We start from the raw sequence: 21,146 nt of genomic DNA, 5'->3' as shown, positions 1-21,146 counted from the left end.
CTAAAAAGAGCAAGGTGAAATCAGACCCCGAAAGTTTTTCTTCATTTCCATTTAGCCAATAAAGGAACAGATCTGAATGTGAGGAATGGCTTAGAGGTGGCCACAACCAATAAGCACATGCTTATTTACATATACAGTCTGGGTTAACATTGGTTGGTTAACATTAATGCAGGCCTCAAAAGTCAAATGATTCAGAGGGTAGGGATGAGAGCAACTAGCTTTAGCCTGTTGTGAGTCAAGATCTCCCTGCCAAATGCAACAAAAGTTTATTTGCCATGGCAAAGGCCTCTCTTCCCTGGCAAAAACATTTAGTAACAATAGTCAAAATCCTTTAAGGATAGTTAAGATTTTGCAAGTGAGCTGAAGCCTCTCAATATCTTGGGTCAGACTCTGCAATCCTTAGTCATGCTGAGTAACTTTTACTCACACAACTAGCCCCATTGATTGACAGGATTACTCATGGGAGTAAATGCAGAATTTGGATCTTTGTGGTTCAGCAATCTCCTTGTAAGCCACAGAATGAATAGGATCTCAGTCTTGAGAAAGGACAATGTAATTCCAGAGGGGAAGCAAGGATAGCGCATCATGCAACAGTAATGCTCCCCTCCTTCTCTGCGTGCAAATGATCACGCTAGAAAGCAGTGATAGATGGCGCACAAAGAGTGACTTTTTGGTTGTGGTTTTAGGGAAGATTTTGGTTATGGAGAAAGAGTAGCTCCCATTCCTCAAAATGATCTAACATCCCTCCCATCTCTCCTTTAACATGATCTCTGAAAATCAAATCAGGAATCGGTCTGCACGGCTAGACTTGTATTTCAGTTAGTATTGAGTTACTCTGGGGTTTCAGCAGCGGGCCCTAAAACCATTCAGCATAAAGATTAGGAGGGGACCAAAAATGTCATGGAGTTTTCACTCTTAACCCATACTTTGTAGATCATTTTTAAAGGCAGAAAAACACTTTGGGACCTTTGGATGAAAGCTTCTATGCAGATGTTAGTCATTAATAAGTATCATTAACATGCCTTTAGTACAGTTTAGATTTTAAAAAATAATCAGTGACAAAGTATTTTAAGAAAATCACTAACACATCCATGCCCAAAAATGGAAATTAAAAAAAAAAAAAAAAAATCAATTTAAGAGGATATAGGAACAATTCAAGACTTTCTAAAGGTGGTTTATATAAACTCTGGGCTAGTCTACACTGACAGCGCTTTAACGTGGCTTGTGTAGTCGCAGCAGAGCACTGGGAGAGAGCTCTGCTCTCCTGGTGCTCTAAAAAACCCACCTCCACAAGGGGCATAGCTACCAGTGCTGGGAGCATCTGGGTGCACTGTCTACACTGGCACTTCACAGCGCTGAACCTTGCTGCACTCAGGAAGGTGTCTTTTCACACCCCTGAGTGAGAAAGTTGCAGTGCTATAAAGGGCCAGTGTAGACAAGCCCTGTGGTGTAGTCTACATTTTCTAGAGGTAGCAGAACACAAAGAAAGGTGTGAAGCAATTCCCTAAAATAATTATTGTATATTCATAGTATAGGATGAATAGCCACTTACCATCTAGAACCATCCTAGCAGCAATAGCTGTGGGGTACCCTACAGTTTTAGCCATTGCAGAATATCCTTTATCATCACCATACACAACCAGACTGATGAATTTATCTTCCAAATGGCCAGATGGGTGCCTGATACCGATTTCATTTCTCATAACTATCATATCTCGTTCTCCAGCACCTAAAGAGACAAACCTAGATTATTATATATCATTTAATGGGGGGAGGGATAGCTCAGTGGTTTGAGCATTGGCCTGCTAAACCCAGGGTTGTGAGTTCAATCCTTGAGGGGGCCACTTAGGGATCTGGAGCAAAATCAGTATTTGGTCCTGCTAGTGAAGGCAGGGGCTGGACTCTATGACCTTTCAAGGTCCCTTCCAGTTCTAGGAGATTGGATATCTCCATTAATTTAATTTGTATTACAGTAACGCAGGGCTCCATTGTGCTAGGCACTGTGCACACAATGAGAGGATTAGCTGCAGGCCCAGGAGCTTACAAATCAAATGTGTGTGTGCTCTGCTTTATTCTCTTATTTCTGCTTAACCCGAACAGTCACCTGCCAGTGCTAAGCGCCTGATCCCGAACATTTCACATATAAAATAAACCAAGTTAGAATGATAACAGTTCTGTAAGATGGAGCATGGGTCCTATTGAACTTACTCGGACTTCATTGGAGACTTTCCTTATTCACATCAGCACAAGTGAGATCAGAATCAGTCCCATGATAATTGAAAAACCATGTAAAAAGTTGCATCAGTGGTAAAGTTACCCAAGGCACACTGTACTTGGCTACATAAACCCAGTCATGGAACCCTTGGAGAAGTAGAAAATTAACCCACAACAGTTCTGGGCTAATATGGCCATTTGACCAGCTAACTACTTTATAACGTAGTTCTTGTTCTGAAGATGCATCTTTATATGGCTGAATTATTAATTTTCCCACCTTGGGTTATTTCACGTCTGTTTAGCCATCCATAAAATGGACATAGAATGGATACTGTGATTAGTCTTGATCCTGCACAATTCTGAGCTCTCTGGTCCTGATGCTGCAAAGCACTTCAGCACATGCTTATCTCAAAACATGTGCAATCCCGTTTGCTTCAATGGGACTGCTCATGTTATGTGCTTTGCAGGTTCAGTACCACACTGCTTTACTTTTTCCATCACACAAACCTTTGGATCAGCTGTATATATAGAAGACACAATTTACTAAGTACAACACTAATTTCTATTAGAGTTGAGTTGCAGTTCATCATTGCACTCTGTTAAGGCCTACTTTAAGTGCTTTAAAATCCACATGCTTACTCAGATGGTCTTAAAATTTAGGTTTCAGAGTAGCAGCCGTGTTAGTCTGTATCCACAAAAAGAACAGGAGTACTTGTGACACCTTAGAGACTAACAAATTTATTAGAGCATAAGCTTTCGTGGACTACAGCCCACTTCTTCGGATGCATATACAATCAACTCAGGATTGAATAAGGACTGGGAATGGCTGAGCCATTACAAACATTGAATCTCTCTCCCCTTGTAAGTATTCTCACACTTCTTATCAAACTGTCTGTACTAGGCTAGCTTGGTTATCGCTTCAAAAGTTTCTCTCTCTTACTTAATTGGCCTCTCAGAGTTGGTAAGACAACTCCCACCTGTTCATGCTCTCTGTATGTGTGTACATATATCTCCTCAATATATATTCCACTCTATATGCATCCGAAGAAGTGGGCTGTAGTCCATGAAAGCTTATGCTCTAATAAATTTGTTAGTCTCTAAGGTGTCACAAGTACTCCTGTTTTTAAAATTTACTATGCCTCATGGAGGTGCTGAATAGTGTTAGCTGGTCCAAACTTGGATCATTCTAAAATTCTTCTGCTTTCTTTGTTTTTGTTTTTTAAACCCACACCTGGGGCTCAAACTATGGCTCTAATCCACCCCAAACTGATCTCAATCACATGGGATTTAGCACATGGAGTATGGCACTCACTGCCCCTTGGGGTGGGAGATGTATATTGAAGAAGTTATTCAGGGTTAAGTGAGGAAAACAGCTGCAACCAGAAAATATGAAATGGGATGTGCAGATCAGAGATTTGTTAAAACAGGGTTTGAGCCTTCAAAGGGAAGCACGGTGGCCACTGAACCTGAACTGCACCCATAGATTGTGAATTTGAACTTGAAGCTTGGAAGAAATCTGAGAACAATCAATGGGCATGATGTTACCCCCTTCAACAGAGGCGGAGAGATTTATATTTTTGGGAAACATGCCTTGAGTAGTACAGCTAATATAGAAGGACGTTATATTTTCGGGGGAGGGGCTTCCATCATGTGAGCCAGGATCTGGGGTGACTTGCCCTTGTGGGGGTTCCAAACCCCTCTCCCTGTCATCCCCCCTCTGGGCAGTCTGAGCCCCTTTCCCAGATTCTGCTCCCTTCCCATGTCAGTCAGGATCTGCGGAGGACTGTCCCTCTGGGTGGGGAACAGAGAACAGGCATGCTTGTACCAAACGATGCTGGGACTGGGATGGGCTACGAATGGGCATGGTTTGGTACATAACAGAGGCTCACAAGCACTGACAGGAGGGCGGGGGGGCAGGGGAGGAGAAGGAACGGGACGGAGGAAGGCAGAAAGGGGAGATGAGAACATCCATTGAGATGAACAGAGCTGTTCACACATCTCAGTTATCTGGCCATTCTCATTCTGGAAGTGCCGAGTAGTGCCTGGGGCCTTCTCACTCTCTCTCTCTCTGGTCCAAACTATATTTAATTATTTATACCATGTGGAACAGCTTCCACAGGAGCGACAGAGAGCCCCACATCAGAATATCCCATAGTCTAGTGGTTAGGCACACACTTGAGAGGTGGGATACCCCTGGTCATGTTCCGCCTCCTCATCAAGGAAAGCAGGAAACTGAACCTGGGTCCCAGGTGAGTACCACTGAGCTAAAAGTTACAGGGGGGGAGAGGGGTCATCGTTCTATGTTTCTCCTCCTCAACCTGGCTGTTCCATGTAGTTAGGTGTGCTCCGAGCATCTCAATGGATCAGACCCAGCAGACAAGACAGGTGTTTCATCTGCCTGGTTTGAGGATTTCACCTGGTTTGAGGATTGCACTGGGGCTTAGATGTGAGATAGGAATTCAGGTGCCCTGCTGCTTCAAGCAGGCACATACCCTGAAGCAGAAACTTAGGCACCTAGGTGACTTCTACAGCTAAAATTTGATACCTCATGAGTTTAGACATCAACGGGGTTAAGCAACTGCCAAGCGGGGGGGGGGGGGGGGGGGGGTCTTGGGGATCCCAGCATGAAACTGGCAGCTAAAGTCTTTGTGGAGCAGGGCCTACATGACTACCCATGGAGGAGACAGCCATATAATCACGAGGAATCCTGTCTCCAGCCATTACGATAAAGGCCATCCACTCAGAGTAGCAGCCCCATAGCATTTCTTTCCAGCATGCAACTTCAGCAGCATGGAGAAGTCAGTCACCAAGATGATTTTGGTTCCCTTACTGCTCATCTGTGCCCTCCAAAGGAAGATGAGAAGGCAGAGCAGATGTTAATGATGATTGTGCAACACTGAACTACCGTATATACTTGTTCATTAGCCTGTTCGTTTATAAGCCAACCCCCAAGATAGGTAGGTAAAAATAGCAAAAACTGTATGATCCTTTCATAAGCCGACCCTATATTTCAGGGGTTGGCAAACTATGGCTCCTGGCCTGTTAGGATAAGCCGCTAGCGGGCCTGGCTGTTTTGTTTACCTGGAGCGTTCACAGGCATGGAGCCCCTCAGCTCCTAGTGTCCACGGTTTGCCGTTCCTAGCCAACGGGAGCTGGAGGAAGTGGTGCGCCACTTAGGCCTTGTCTTCACTTACCGGAGGGTCCAGCGGCACGCAATCGATGTTCTGGGATCGATTTATCGCGTCTGGTTAAGACGCGATAAATCAATCCCGGATCAATCCCGGAAGTGCTCGCAGTTGGCGCTGGTACTCCAGCTCGCCGAGAGGAGTACGCGGCATCGACGGGGGGAGCCTTCCTGCCGCGTCTGGACCGCGGTAAGTTCGGACTAAGGTACTTCGAATTCAGCTACGTTATTAACGTACCTTAGTCCGAAGTAGGGACTTAGTGGGGACCAGGCCTTAGCGGCAGCCGCACTGCACCACCAGAGATCACAATCGACTGGGAGATCCTCTAGGATCAACCAGTCGGTGACCACTGGCATAGATAATCCACCTCCCTGAGAGGCTGTAGCTAAGTCAATGGGAGAATTCTCCCATCCACCTAGTGCTGTCTACCCCAGGGGCTAGGTCGGTTTAACTGCGTCGCTCAGGGATGTGGATTTTTGATACCCCGAGCGAGATAGTGATATCGACCTAATGTCCTAGTGAAGACCAGGCCTGAGAGCATCCACACAGAGGGTTTAACAAATCCACTTTAAAATCCATACCTTTACTTAATTCAGATTAATTTTCTTGAGTGTGTGTAGGCAAGACCTCAGTTCAAATGTGAAATAAAAGCAGGCTTACGTACCAAAGGGCAGCTTCAGCTCCATGTGCTTGGCAAGTGCCCCCACAATGGAGTCTGCTATAGGAACTGGCTCATCTTCAAGTATCCCTAACCTGGTGAGAGAGAGACGACAGAATGAGATCACTGCTTTCCTCTGAAAGTTACATTCTACAATACACAAATTGAGGGACAAGGTCCTTAGTGTGTAATTCTGGGAGAGGAGCAATAGGACATCATGTGGAATTTTGACCCTGTATCTATGTAACCGAACGCACAGGTGGATAAAAAAAAAAAAGTGATTTAAACAAATAAAATTTAAATTATTTTTTTCCTTTTGAGAAATAAACCCGTTTAAAATTAAATTTGGAATTACAACTCATGTTAAGGCCTAAGCTTACTAGAATATATTAAAATCATTTAAACAAACAAAAAATATGCTGCATCAATGAGTCCGCCTCAAAATTTAAACGAGTTAAAGAGTGGTACTTGTTTAATTATAGAGAATCGGGGGAAAACATCTTTAACTTTTGAGGTCAGCTCAAGCTATATTATATATGGGTGTGTGCCATGCGTGCCACAATTTTATGAACCACATAAAGTAAGAATCTATTTTCAGTCTTTCCAGTGGAGCGAATGCTGGTATTTACATGTTTCCAAATGTAACCACCTTCAGTTTATTGTGTCAGAAAAACTTTTGCCTTAATTACTTTTAGGTTCAGTTTAGCTAGCAGTAGCAGAGAGAATAGTTTCTTCGTTTGGATCAATTCATTCAAAGGTGAGAAACCAATTAGATGTTGGGGAGAAAAAAAAAAAAAAACAAAAAAACAGGAAAGCTTGTTTTTCCTCTTCCCATCTAGAAATAAAAACCAGGTGGGAGATAAGATCTACGAATTCTAAAAACTTGAAGGACATGCAGCCAGATTTTCAAAGCTATCTAGGTGCCTTAAAAAAATACAAATAGATACCTTGCGGTATTTTCAAAAAAATTCTAGGCAGGGAAGGCACCTAACCCCCATAGATTTCAAGGGGTTAGGCACTTAACCTGCTCAGACAGTTTTGAAAACACCAATAGGCACCTATCGGCATCTTCAGGCACCTAAATATCTTCAAAAAGATGGCCCATGGTGACCAGAAACAATTGATCAATTTACTAACTGAAATTCCTTTGTTTAGTAAATCAGTTAGTTTCAAATGCAAAAAACATTTTTGATAACCTTTTCTTGCTTATGTATCCAGAACACTTAAGGTAGTTCTAGTTAATACAAAGCATTTTTTAAGATGCTGTGTTCATGGATTTTTGTATGAGTTCTACCACAAATCAACATATTTTAATGGCTATACCAACCAAGGAGAATGAACCTTTAGGAAAAAAGTACAAATGCAAAACTAGATGACCACTGATCATTTAAATCGAGGTTTCCTGCTTGCCAATTTAGATCAACCCACCCTGCAACTCAGCAGAATGGGAGTGCAGAGCATCTCTAGGATTAATTCCAGCAAAATTTCATCCATATGCATGGTCTACAGACTAGACTTAATACTATGTCACATTGCCGCAATAAACAAGATTTTTAACATCTTAGCAAAGCACTGTCCCATCTACAAATTAAAAACATATCATCTATTGGTCAGCTGAGAAAAGATGCAGGCACAGAAGAGAGGTGGCTTCCTGAATGTGACGCAGCATGTCATCAGCAGAGCAGGAAGGATTAAGTTCTCCTGGTTGCCAGTACCATATCCTAGCCACTGTGCTAGACACCTTGCTCTCTCGTGTGTCACCATGAGGTCAGACATTACTAATTTTATCATTGACAAAGGTTAAGATATATTTTGCAGAGAAACAGCAGAGTATATGAACCCAGGTGACACTGTGCTCCAAAAATACTCTGCTAAGATGATACTAGGAAATATTTTGTGAATGGTGTTGCATTGGCAAATACTGGATTCCATTAACCCTCACCTCCACATACATCCCTCAAGATGTGTGTGGGTTTCTTTATGACTAAGTTTTTTTTTTTTTTTTTAAACTTAAATGCATCCTTGTAGTTCTAGAAGACCTCTCTATTAGATCATAGCATTGTTAGTGGGATGCAAAATCATCAGTGTGTCAATCAACTATTTGGTTAACTGCAATGCAAGGAACCCAACGGAACATTCCTAAATATTTTAGAGATCTCTAGGGTCAAACTTCTCAGTTTTCTAGAAGGTTAATAATGCGGGCTCTGTTCTGCAGCTTATCCCCATGCAACACATCCAGATATGTAACAACTGCAGGATCAGGCCTTGCCAAACGTTTGTCACAATCATCAAAACACAGGTTTAAAATGAAGTTTAGAGGAAAAACTCAATGACTATGTTTAGTAAACCCTAACATTCATGTTCTGGGCCATACACTTGGATTCTAGAAAGGTTTTTTTTTTTTTTTTTTTTTTAAGAAAAAGAAGAAGAATCATGACTGGAATCTCCTACCATTCCACTGCTTGCAGCTGACTGTTGTCCTGTTCCAGTTTGTTGTAGATTGCGTCTCTAAGGACAGCAGATTCGATAGAAGGTTTGAGTCCAAGCAGCTTACACATCAGCGCTTTCTAGTTACAAAAAAAATTCAAATAGCAAGTTACCACCTGCAGACCTGGGACCTCTTCTCATACCTCTGGGATGAAGTTTTAGGAAATTAGCTTATCTAAAGGTGCAGGTCACAGAGGACAAAGTGAATCTCTAGAGTTTGCGGGAGAGAAGAGAGGAAGGTCTCTGCTTCCAGGGAAGCAAGGGTAGGACAGAATTCTAAAGTGCAGTGAGAGTCAACTGCCCCTTCTCCATACTGCAGGGAGTGAGAAAGGGGATGGGCTATCCATGTGCGCACACACATGGACAGTCTCTCCAGCCAGCACTCTTTCTGAACTACCTGTCTCTCCTGGGTCCTGCCCCCTTGCTGAGCAAGGGAAGGGGGGAATGGGAACGTGAACAAACAAAAGACCGTGGGGGAGGACAACACTGAACCCAGAACTGCTTTATGTTGAACTGGTGGCAAATGTCAGAGACCAAGTGTCAGAGGAGCCAGAGGTTCTCTGCTTGGCTGGGGGATTCTTAAAGCAGGTGAGAGTCGGGGGAATCCCATTTTGAAGAAGGGAGGAAACGAACTGATGAGGTGACTCCCAAGACCACCTGTTTGGGGGCAGGTCATCGAAAGGCCAGAATGATCGCCTAAGGGGTAGACACTTCAATTTACAAAAGGAAGGGGAAAAAGGACAGAATGGCGGCAGCCTGCCAACAGCCCTGATTTTAGTCATCTCACAAATGTTTACCCCAAAATCCTTTCCTATAACTTTTATACATATCTCAGGGACTGAATAGATTTTTCATTAATGCTAATTATTGCTTGCTCCATGTTCTTCCAAACATATAAGAAGGAAAGCTGTAAAGCAGGATTGCATGTATGAAGCAAGTGTCATCTGGCAGTTACAAAGTCAGTTCAGCAGCAAGCCTCAAGCTGTGACCTGGAAGATTGTACAAGAGAAATGAAATAAACGGAGAAATTCTTAAGGAGTCATAGGAGAGGACAACTCTGTCGTTAATACACGTGGATAAAATTTGTTGAAATGGCAGTGTTGCCATTTCTCATGCTATTGCGAGTCCTATCACAGTTGGAGTTTCTTTAAAGCCCCAGATCCTGGAGTTACGTTCACTGGAAAAAAACCACTTGCAGAAAGTGGACATTTGTGGGGGAGGGTTTCGATCACAAGCCCATTTTTCCTTAAAAAATAGTTTACAGGAATAATGTTCAGCCAGGCTAGATTCTGGGCTCTTAGGATGTCTACACTGCAATAAGCCACCTGCAGCTGGCCTATGCCAGCTGACTTGGGTTTGCAGGGCTCAGGCTAAGGGCAGTTTAATTGTGGTATAGACACTGCAGCCTGAGCTCTAGGACCCTCTCACTTCACAGGGTCCTAGAATCTGTGCTCCAACCCACGCCCAAATGTCTATGCCACAGTTAAACAGCCCCTTAGCCTGAGCCCCAATAGCTGGCACAGGCAAGCCGCAGATTTTTAATTGCAGTGTAGACATACTCTCAGAGGTCAAGCCTCTAATTGTATCCTTCTTAGCTACCCCCATCCCCGGTTGACCCTGTCCTACATTCACAGGCAGCCTTGAACAAAAGGAAAATACATTGTAGACCAGTCCCTTAGCTAGAATAATCAGTGTAGTCTCCCCGTGACCTCAATGGAGCTATGGGGATTTACACCAGCTGAGTTTCTGACGCTTGGGTGGCAGTTTGCAGATGACATATCAGGAGAAATGTCTAGGAGAAAAACTACATGTAAACTTAAGAACAAGGGAAGAATTTGCAAAACAGGTGGAAAGGAAGACAGCAGAGGAGGGCAGGACTTGAAAATATCCATCAAGGAAATTAAAAATATGCACAAGGATATATAGAATGAAAGTTCTCATATATTCATATGGGCAACCTGCATCAGAAAAGGCTTGTAAAAGCAATTCCTTGGCACGGGGGGTGGGGGGGGAAGAGAAGAGGGGTGTCATGAGGAAATAAAATGCATGCTGAGAAGCCTCTGGGTTTGAGAGCATAAGAGCAGCCATACTGGGGCAGACCAAAAGGTCCATTTAGCTCAGTATCCTGTCTTCCAACTGTGGCCAAATGTCAGTGGCCAGTGAGAGCTGAATTATGAGCAAGAAAGGCCATTAAGAATTCAATCTCCTTACAAACACAAAAGAACAGAACTCAACATAGGCTTCCCAGAGAAAGCAAATCCCAAACCTTGGGAAAGATTAATGGAAGGAAAGAAGAAAAACAAATTAAATCCTACATACTTACCCAGGTTATAGGTGGTGCCGTTGAGCTAAGCAAAGGATATGGATCTGGGTTTATTAAACCTAATTTTACAAAGCCTCCCACGGCTTTCGAATACCCCTAAAACAAAACAAAGTTGTCTATAAATGCTGCACAGTGCAAGTTGATGCTCAGGTGAATATTTACATACTTCCCACTACAGTCAGACAAGGACAAACAAAGCCACGATTAATATTATGCACATGGGAAGACTGCAACAGTCAGATGTGATGCCAAGGAGGGTTTAACCTCACTGCCCTCCCCACTCCATTACCCCTTTCAATATGCTCTTTAACTGCAGAAGAAATAGCTATCCCTTCCCCAGCAAGTAGCATCGGTTGAACAGATCAAAGGGGTCAGCTGACTGGTACCTTCCCAAAGGAAAGCTTGTCATAATTGTTCAGCTGGCCAATAGCTAACTTAAAGACAAAGGACCTGATTCTGAGCTCACTCCCCCCCAATTTTACATCAATACATGGACTGACATCAGTGGATTAACTCCTGGTTTACACCACAGTAAGTACAATCAGATTTGGGCTCAGAATGCCTACGGTACAAACATGTCGCTCTTCCTCCAGAAATATCAGAGCTGTAAACAGCATAGAAGTGGAATGCATTTTAAGGGACACTGTCAAGGTTATTAGGCCTTTGCAATAAAAATCTCCTGACTGTTTGAGATTTTTTTTTTTTTTTAAAAGGCAAACAAAGCAGCATGCTTTATTCGAAGGTTTTCATTTAAAAAAATACAACTGCTGCTTCTTGATTCTCTGACATTGAAAGACTTCATAAACAAAATACTGCTCCATTTGTAAATTCTTCAAAGCAATTGGACATTAATTACTATGTAGACAGCACAGGATACAGGAAAGACAAGAACCCAGGTTAACAATAAAATACACTCCCACAAAGGGCTAATTTCATTCAGAGCACCCTCCACAGTGGCTGGCACAGAGAAATCACACGGGCACCATGTTTGGCAGTCAAAGGGAAGGTCTACACTGCAATAAAGACAATGCCATGGCAGTTACTGGCCTGGGTCAGGTGACTTGTGCTCGCAGGGCTCATTCAGGCTCTGAGACCCACTTCCCTTGAGGGGTTTCAGAACCTGGACTCCAGTCAAGACATTTACACTGCAATTTTTAGCCCTGCAGTCCAAACCCAGTGAGCCAAAGTCAGTTGATCCAGCCTCTGAGAATCAGGGCTGCAGTTTGTTTTTACTGTAGCGTAGATGTATCCGTAACAGTAGAGACCAATCCAGACATTTCTGTCACATGACTTAATTCCTTACCTACTTAAGCTTAGATTCAGATAAGCCGCTCTTAAACCAGTTTTCATGTCCACATAATGGGATTGCTCTGATTTAACTGTCAGTGCAACTCGTGTGTAGCCAAGACCTTACATTCATTTTTAAAGTTTATGCTCAGTGCTAGAGGTTGAAGTCCACTAGATACCCACAGGACAGATAAAAAAAGCAATACTGCAAGCTCCCCTACAAAACCCTGCCAATGTATTACAGTCCTAAAATGGAGGGACCAACTCCTTGAGATAAGAAAGTAGTGCAGTCTTCACGGCCATTCATGTCTTCACCTCACAGCTGAGAATATCCATTCGTGCCAGCTAAGCTGGTGGATATTTTTTAGTTTTTTTAAGTTCACACTTATCCACTGGGAACTAGATTTAGACCAACCATCACTTAGCATTTAAAGTACCTAGTAACCACAGTACCTACTGTAACAAAGTCATTTCACAGAGGCCTTATATTATTAGAGCTTCTGACCAATATAAACCATACTTGGACTTAGAAGGTGAAAGGTTCCAATATACCCTTCACTAACTCCTTGAGCCATCTCTGCTTTTGCACAAAGACAGAAAGGGACCAACTCAATCCTTTTGGAATTATAATGCAGTGGAATTTTCATACCCCCCCCCCCCCCCCCCCACAAAATAAATAAATAAATAAAAATTATCTACACCTCCTCATTCATGTCCACAAAATGCCAAAAACAAATCCTTGTGGCATCACCTCAGAGGAAGACGAGCAAAAGAGAAAGAAGGGGACATCAAATTACTCTTATCATTCACAAAAAATAGCTTTAATCTTCCATGTGTTTTTGAGAGTTGGCCAGAGAGTGCTTTTTATTATTATTTTGTTTTGTGCAAGAAGACAGTTTTCCTTTGGTATTTCATAAAAAAAAAAAAAAAAATGCAAGTTTCAGGAACCATCCCTGCCAACTTCTTAAAACATTTCTTCCCTACACTGTTGGGGGGGGGGGGGGGGCAGAAACCCATGCAAATTGAATAGTCAACTATCTAGGGAAATGGGGGAAATTATTCTTGCTTCTTGGACACAGCAAAGTGCAGTCATATTCACAAAGTAAAGCAAAAAAACTTTTTTGGTCCCTTTTGGCTATAGCAATCACAGGTATTCCTCGTAACAATAGCAGATAAAAAGTTCTCACTGAAAATGTGACAGACATGAATTGAAGGGATACGGTCAACTGTTAAAAATTTGTCTAATTTGAACAAGATTTTAATAAAAAAACAAAAAAACAGAAAATATCTAAGAATTTACCTTATACCTTAAGGTGCCTCTTATCAAGGTATGGGCTGACTGAATACCATATGGTTCCGCATATTTTGTACTGTCCCTGTTGGGAAAACCTTCCAAATTTAATCCTGGGAAAAAATCCATGACAGCAACAGAATCAAGCAATGCTCCTCCAGCTGGAATATTAATAATCTAAGGATTGTAAAAAATAAATAAATAAATAAAAGATAGGCAGGTAAGTGCACCGTATTTTAGGTTGTTTATTCAAAAGAACATTTCTATTTTCAATGCCTATTGCAGATTAGTGCTATGCTTTACACTCCGTAACAAGGGACCCAATTCTGATCTCACATCAGGGTAAATCTGGAATAACTTCACTGATTTACACCAGTGTAAGTAAGATAAGATCTGGCCCTGGACTAGTTTGCCTTTCAAAAATTAAAGTTTTTGGGGGAGAGGGATTGCTTTGCTGTAGTCACTCTCCACCACGTGCACTGGATACAGAAGCTGCACCCACAAACATCTTCAGTTGCCACTAAAAAACAAGCAAATGTAAGGAATACATTGTTAAAGAAGAATAAAAGAATGGGATGACTAGCTCGATTATCAATGAGGCCTAAAATCTTGAACCGTGCTTCCTTCAAGCAGCTGAAGCACAGGTCCGCTCTGCTGCATCGATACCAATTCCTTTTGTGGCTTCTGAGCAAGGGGGCGACATTGCCTTCTCAAAAGCCATCCGTGGCAGCAATGCCTGCAACCATGCCACAGGACTGTAGTGTGTGTTGCTTAAGACACATGTGGAGGAACGCCCACACAATAGTCAAAGAGAACTATGAATTTGGGGACAGGGAGGAGAATTGCTGCATTTACCAAGAGACCCGCAGAGCCTTTCATAAGGAATCCTGGACAGCCATGATCTAACTTCAGCTAGCAATGGGTGAACCAGCACAGAATTAAATAAACATTTCTCCATCTACCCACATGACCTTCATTTGAAATTGACCAATTTATTTTTTCCACATAAAAATCCAGTTCCCAATTCATTTTGCATGGTAGCTGGAACAGTGAAACCCTGAACTGTCACAAGAAAGCCTCTTTGGAGATCCAAGGGGTTTGGATAATCATCCAGCCTCTGGGATGCCTATACTGACTGAACTCCTGGACACTTAGTGGTGCACCCATCAGTAGTTTATCTGAGCAAAGTGGAGTGGGACAGAGGAACAAACAAGCTTGGAAGCCAGAAACTCAGATTTCTAAATCTGGCAATGACACTGTCTTGCTGTGTTACAGGACCATCCAGGCACCTCCCCCACCCCCTACAAAGGAGATCAGGGATTGTTCTAGGCACTGTGCAAAGAGAATAAGATGCAGTCCCACAATCTAAACAGACAAGAGACACAAAATTTAGGAAAAAGGAAGCCTCTTCATCCCTATTTTACAGATAGGAAATGGGCACAAGGAGATCAAGTGACATAACACACACATGGCAGGGTTGGGGCCTGAACCCAGATCTCCATCCCAGTCCAGTGCCTTAATCACAAGCCACCCCTCTTTGCTGCCCTCAGACTTCTGCAAATATTAGCCTGAGAGTAGCAAGCAGGCATGTCACTTTATGCCTAGAGATAACAGGTGAGTGACAATTACTTAAACTCAGTTGTGTATCTATCAGTAGCTTAAAAATAATGCAACAGCTCACAAATCCCAGTTCCCTCTTCAGCCTAATACCATCTTCTCTGCTTGTGTTTAAATAGAAGAGTCAGGATTACTTCACCTCTCCATCTTTTAAATATGTGGCAGACTGAACTGTATTCAACAGAACACCCTGTGGACTCCAACTGAATTTGTATCGCAGAGGATTAGCAGAATATTCAGGAGCTGGCAAGCCACCGCAGAAGGAAGTGTACGATATGACCTGTAAATATAAAAATAAATCCACAAGTTGCATATGATCTGTGACGTTGTGCAGTCTATATGGTTTTATAAAGATTTGATAAAAAGTGAATATAACGCAACTGGGATATGCTTCATGCAAAAGGTCTCTTGTAAGATATCATTACAAAACTTATAATCTACTGAGTGTGATCATCCTATTTGTAGAAATGTACCACTCTTGTATCTAAAACTAGAAATATAAAATATAACTCTGAGGGCCTATTGTAATTATGTAAAGTGTGGGCCATTAATGATGGTTTGGAATCTTGATGACTCCCATTAACAAGGACCGTTGTCTGCAAATGGCTGTGTTTACCTGTTAGTCTTCCTGTACGTGTGTGTGCTGGCAAGAGGGCAATGAAGTCTTGCAGTGACATGTGATCATGTCACCTGAACTGGAATCCATCTTTAACCTGGCGCTTTTTCAGTGAGGGGGGGTGGAAACTCAGAGGGACAAAGGATTCCCGCCTTATGCAAAAGATATATAAAGGGTGGAAGAAAATGAAGGGGAAGAGGAGCCATCATGAAGAATCCCCTAGCTATCACCTAAGCTGGAACAAGAGCTGTACCAGGGGAAAGAATTGTGCCCAGGCCTGGAAGGTGTCCAGTCTGAGAAAAAACTTATTGAAGCATCTCTGAGGGTGAGATTATCTGTATTCAGTTTGATTAGGCATAGATTTGCACATTTTATTTTATTTTGCTTGGTGACTTACTTTGTTCTGTCTGTTACTGCTTGGAACCACTTAAATCCTATTTTCTGTATGTAATAAAATCACTTCTTATTTAGTAATTTACTCAGAGTATGTATTAATACCTGGTGGAGCAAACAACTGTGCATATCTCTATCAGTGTTATAGAGGGCGAACAATTTATGAGTTTGTCCTGCATAAGCTTTATGCAGGGTAAAATGGGTTTATCTGGGTTTAGACCCCATTGGGAGTTGGGCATCTGAGTGCTAGAGACAAGCACACTTCTGTGAGCTGTTTTCAGGTAAACTTGCAGCTTTGGGGCAAGTGATTCAGACCCTGGGTCTGTGTTGGAGCAAACGGGAGTGTCTGGCTCAGCAAGACAGGGTGCTGGAGTCCTGAGCTGGCAGGGAAAACAGAAGCAGGGGTAGTCTTGGTACATCAGATGGCAGGTTCCAAGGGGGTTTCTGTGATCCAACCCGTCACATGATCAGAAAAAGATAAACCGCATCATCCAGCTAGCAACAGGAAACCACCACCACTGATTTCCCTGCAATATTCAGTTACCTGTGTTTAGTAAATCATTCCCTGGAAGGCCTGAATTAGGCAAAGAACAGAAAGTATTTTATGCCAACAGTGCCAAAAATATTTATGATTTTCACATACAACAGGCCACAGAGTGAGTTTATTCATGGGACTTTCATCTCTGAGGGTACTGGGGCAGAACCACAGCTGGTGTAAACAGTCATCGCTCCATTGACTCCAACTGCTTGAATTGTCAATTTACACCACCTGAGGATCTGCCCCTCTCAGCGCCCATCTAGAAGAGATCACAGATGAACAATACATAATGGGGCTAATTCATTCCAGTGAAGCACCACTCACATCAATGGAACAGTAGCATCCAACAGTTATTTAGCAGAACTCATGACAATTTCTTGGCTTAGCAATAGAAATTATACTGAGACCACCGCCTGGGACAGCCTGGTGGTAAATCTGAGCCAACAAGCCAAAAACTAATTGGGCCTGGTGACTAGCCACCGTTCACTACCTTCCCCTTCTGTGGAAAACTTGAGGCAGATTAGCAGGGCTGAGAGAGAGACCACTGGGACTGCCTTTGTTTATGGAGGTATCTATGTGCTGGTAGAGGAATTTAGTTGACAACGCTGTCAATCTTGCGCATTTCACAAGCATTGCAGATAAGAAAATATTAGGCTAGATCCATTGCAGCCAATGGAGTTTAGCCAATGTACCCTCATGTCATCTGGGCAGGTGGCTCAAAGGTGATGATCCACACTAAGTCTGACAGCCAAGTAAGAACCCCCATTCTGATCTTTCACCCTGGGCAGAATGCTGGGACAATGGAGAGACAGCATGTTCAGCCTGAGGAGAGACAGCATCTTGCTTCATTCAGCAGGGACTTCTCTGGCCCACAGGGGACTGGCATTGGCAGGCTGCCCAGGAAGAGCTGACTCAGTCCTCCTGAGTCACCAAATAGAAACTACGAGCAAGAGGCTTTGTAGGCTTTAACGTGAGCCAAAAGGAAAGGGATTCATTGACGTGCATATGGACCCAGGAGCTAGATATGGGGAATTATGAAATTCACAGCTGTTCAGGGGGGGAGGGGGAGGGGGGGGAGAGAAGGTTGATTTTTAAAATAGAAAAACAATATTCACTAGTAACCTTAATGTCCGCTGTTCTCTAGGAAACACTTCCTCCAAAAACAAGTGGCCCATATGCTTCCATCTGAGCCTGCAGCAGACAAGTGGTGAAGTCCTTTCCAGAATAAAAGCTGTACCACCTTAAGAGCTTATGATAAATGGCACAATATTAAATGCTATTTGTCTGAGGCAATGTAATTAAGCCAATTAGTCCGATTCATTCATTTTAAAATGTAAGTTGTTTACTGGCATTATATCTTCTAGTTTAAAGCACAGCTTCAAAGCTATTCTAATCTAGTGATGTAACTCAGTTTAACCCTTTGTGCAGACACATCACAAGGGGAGTGCCAATGCACTTTGTACTGGCATTTAGCATCATCACACAATCCAAGCTCTGGGCACCATTGATTGAAGGCCTCTATAGAGTGAGTTACCAAACAGTAGCAAAGACAAGTTCTTGCTGAAGGAATAACAGTTTTGTTAATACAGCTTCGGCAAAACTATGCATGTGGAACTCATGCTCCACCTTACCGTAGCGCCTACATCTTTTGCCTTCTCAATACACTCCATCGCCAACATATGATCGAGGCCAGGATCCAAACCTATTTCACTGATAACCATAATACCAGCAGCTTCTACACTAAATAACAAAAAATACAGTATTGTCAGAATATTGCATAATATTCCTGAAGTCTAACTTGACAAGCGATAGCCCCATGATATCCATTGTCAGCCATGGACAAACGAGAAACGCTAGGACACATTCTGTGCTGAGCCTGGGAAATAGGGGCATAACTCTTTAACCCAGTGGTCTCCAACTTTTTTATGCAGGATATACCCTGCCCCTTCTCCGAAGCCCCACCCCTTTCCTGAGGCCCCACCCTGCTCACACCATTTCCCCCCCCCCTCCCTCAGTCACTCACTCTCCCTCACTTTCATCAGGCTGGGGCAGGAGGTTGGGGCGTGGAAGGAGGTGCTGGTTCTGGGCTGGGGCCCCAGGGATTCGGAGTGTGGGAGGGGGCTCTGGGCTAAGCCTGGGGCAGGGGTGCAGGCATGAGGAGTGCAAGCTCTGGGAGAGAGTTTGGGTGCAGGAGGGGGCTCCGGACTGGGGCAGAGAATTGGGGTGTAGGAGGAGGTGAGGGGTGTGGGCTCTGGGAGGGGGCTCCGGGCTGGGGCAGCGGAGCCGGGGAGGTGAGGTGCAGGCTACAGCCAGGAGGTGTTAACCACAGGCGGCTTCCGGCCAGCAGCGCAGCGGGGCTCAGGCGGACAGCGTGTCTGCCATGGCCCCACACTGCTCCCAGAAGTGGCTGGCTGCTGGCATGTCTCTGCAGCCCCTGGAGGGGAGGAGGGCAGCGGGTCTCCATGAGCTGCCCTCACCCACAAACGCCATCCCCGCCAGTTCCCGGCCAATGGGAGATGTGGGGACAGAGGCAGTGTGTGGAGCTACCTAACCCCACCCCAGGGGCCACAAAGACGAGCCAGCAGCCAGCCACTTCTGAGCCCCGCTGGACTTTTAGCGGCCCGAAGATTGCTATCGACTGGCAGAGGCTCCAGGATCGACCAGTTGATCCCAATTGACGGGTTGGTAACCACTGCTTTAACCCATCTTTCAATGGAGGCTAAGTGCCTACATATCTGAGAATCTGGGCCTTAGTCTCTTTGATTCAGTTCCATCTGTAGAATGTGGATAATAGCGAGTCAGGAGACACAGAGCATAAATACATTAACTGTTGTGAGGAATTTTAATAGTACGGAAATGGGGCCATGTAGGTACCCAAGAAAGAAGTCACATCTCATTACTGATCTTTTGACCTACCTTTCCTGGAGTTCTTTCATAGCTGGTGTTAGGTAGCTGGCTGTCACTAAGTTTACTTTGCTGTCAATGCACTTCTTAGCGACTAAAGGATGTGCTGAGTAAGGCAGCAAGCTAGCAAAAGAAAAATTGAATGTCAAAATCTGACTAGTTGGTGTTTTCATTGGAAGACAATTTGCAAAAAGTTTATTTCCATCTAGATGAGGTCTATTAACACAAGGGGCCTCCATCATTGATCTAAATGCAGTTTTTACACTGATTCAAGTGGGCGTGAATTCCTACCAAGTGGAATGGCACTGTTTTACACCCACTCTGCACTGCTGCAAGTGACTGTACAAAATGCAGGGCAGTGGAGGAGTGAGTTCAAATTCTCTCAACCCTTTGCAGGCCCCAGCTTTCAGTGTCACCTTTGTGAAAACAGAACCAGGCCCTCATTTCCCAGTTCCACATTCTACACTGGTGCATTAAATATTTAACAGGTTCAAAGTAGAATGCTGTCTTGGAAGAAGCTTTCATTAAAAGTCCTGCTGAACCATCCCTGGAAGGGCACAGGCTGCCTGAAAAGGAGATATCACCCAGGACAAGTTCAGTGAGGGGGACTCAACAGCAAGCACTATAAAGCAGTTTCCATCCCTACTTTAATGCTAGTTTTAATGCTCAGAAAGAAAACCTTTTACTCTTCAAACACGTCACAGTAATGACCAAATTTTCCAAATCTGGCCTCTGTACATGTGCATGCAATTTAGCAAGCACTAATGACTGTATGTGTTTACTGAGCAACGTAACCAGCACATACAGGTGATGGCTTTGTGGGTGAATTCTGTCCCCCAAGTAGGCACAAATGTTTGTGCAATTAACACTGCATGCCCACGAAGGAGCTGAACAGAGAGCCATTTGAAAATCTTGCCTCTTTAACAAAGAAGAGAGAACACTGCATTAGATACAGTCCTGGTGCTCTTGTTTGCAGAGAGACAGGGACGTGGCTAGTCACTATCTGCCCCCCAACACACCTCATCTCCACCCCTTCCCTGAGTGCTGTGAGTGGGGGGAGGAGGACTATGCTGGCTTTACATCACCCAGTGATTCCCTGTACCTTGGTGGAATCCCCAGGTAGCTATTTAAAAGGCAGCTACACAGGTGACTTGTGCCACTGAAGAAATGTAAAGAAGCCATAGCAAATCTCAGGATCAAGCCCTCTGTGTTTTAATCAGCATTCTGACCTGATCACAAGGTCGTGTGTCTTCACCAAGGAGGACAGTTTATCCTCGCACTTAATGATGTCCACATGAACAGAAGTAACATTGTTGTATTTCTTGGTCAGCTGGCCAAGTTGCTCCTTCATGATGGATGCTGTTTAAAAAGTATGAATGTCAACTGCTACACAAGTGAAATTGATTCTTACTTCCCTCCCAACCCCACTCCACAAAGTACCAACTGCACCCTCCATCCTGGTTCAAACTAGCAGAATAACCTAGTCATCATGCATCAAACTCCATTCACTGGCACTTGTTGCGTGGGTTCCTTCGCAAATACACAACTACACTCCACATCCATCTTTCTTTCTTAAGTAAGCAGTTGCACAGAAAGTAGAAAGCAAAAGAAGGAGCACACTTGAAAGATAAAA

At 43.6% G+C, this 21,146-nt stretch overlaps 1 protein-coding gene across 5 annotated transcripts in view; it reads right to left on the bottom strand.

Annotated features, from left to right (window-relative positions):
• Window positions 1–21,146, bottom strand: part of AASS (aminoadipate-semialdehyde synthase) — a 54,089-nt gene that overhangs the window by 3,968 nt on the left and 28,975 nt on the right. For 4 of the 5 annotated variants that reach the window (XM_034768495.1, XM_034768479.1, XM_034768488.1 and 1 more), the window contains 9 exons: window positions 20,743–20,872; window positions 19,526–19,636; window positions 18,241–18,349; window positions 15,202–15,342; window positions 13,455–13,622; window positions 10,868–10,963; window positions 8,509–8,624; window positions 6,064–6,152; window positions 1,553–1,729 (listed from right to left, as the gene is read on the bottom strand). In XM_034768495.1, coding sequence (XP_034624386.1) covers window positions 1,553–1,729; window positions 6,064–6,152; window positions 8,509–8,624; window positions 10,868–10,963; window positions 13,455–13,622; window positions 15,202–15,342; window positions 18,241–18,349; window positions 19,526–19,636; window positions 20,743–20,872 — 1,137 coding nt within the window. The other variant, XM_034768513.1, reaches the window with a different exon arrangement.

The sequence above is a fragment of the Trachemys scripta genome, chromosome 1, assembly GCF_013100865.1.
Source record: "Trachemys scripta elegans isolate TJP31775 chromosome 1, CAS_Tse_1.0, whole genome shotgun sequence".
Lineage (NCBI taxonomy): Eukaryota > Metazoa > Chordata > Testudines > Emydidae > Trachemys > Trachemys scripta.
The sequence above is the reverse complement of the archived record's forward strand: the minus strand, read 5'-3'. Positions and strand labels throughout refer to the sequence as shown.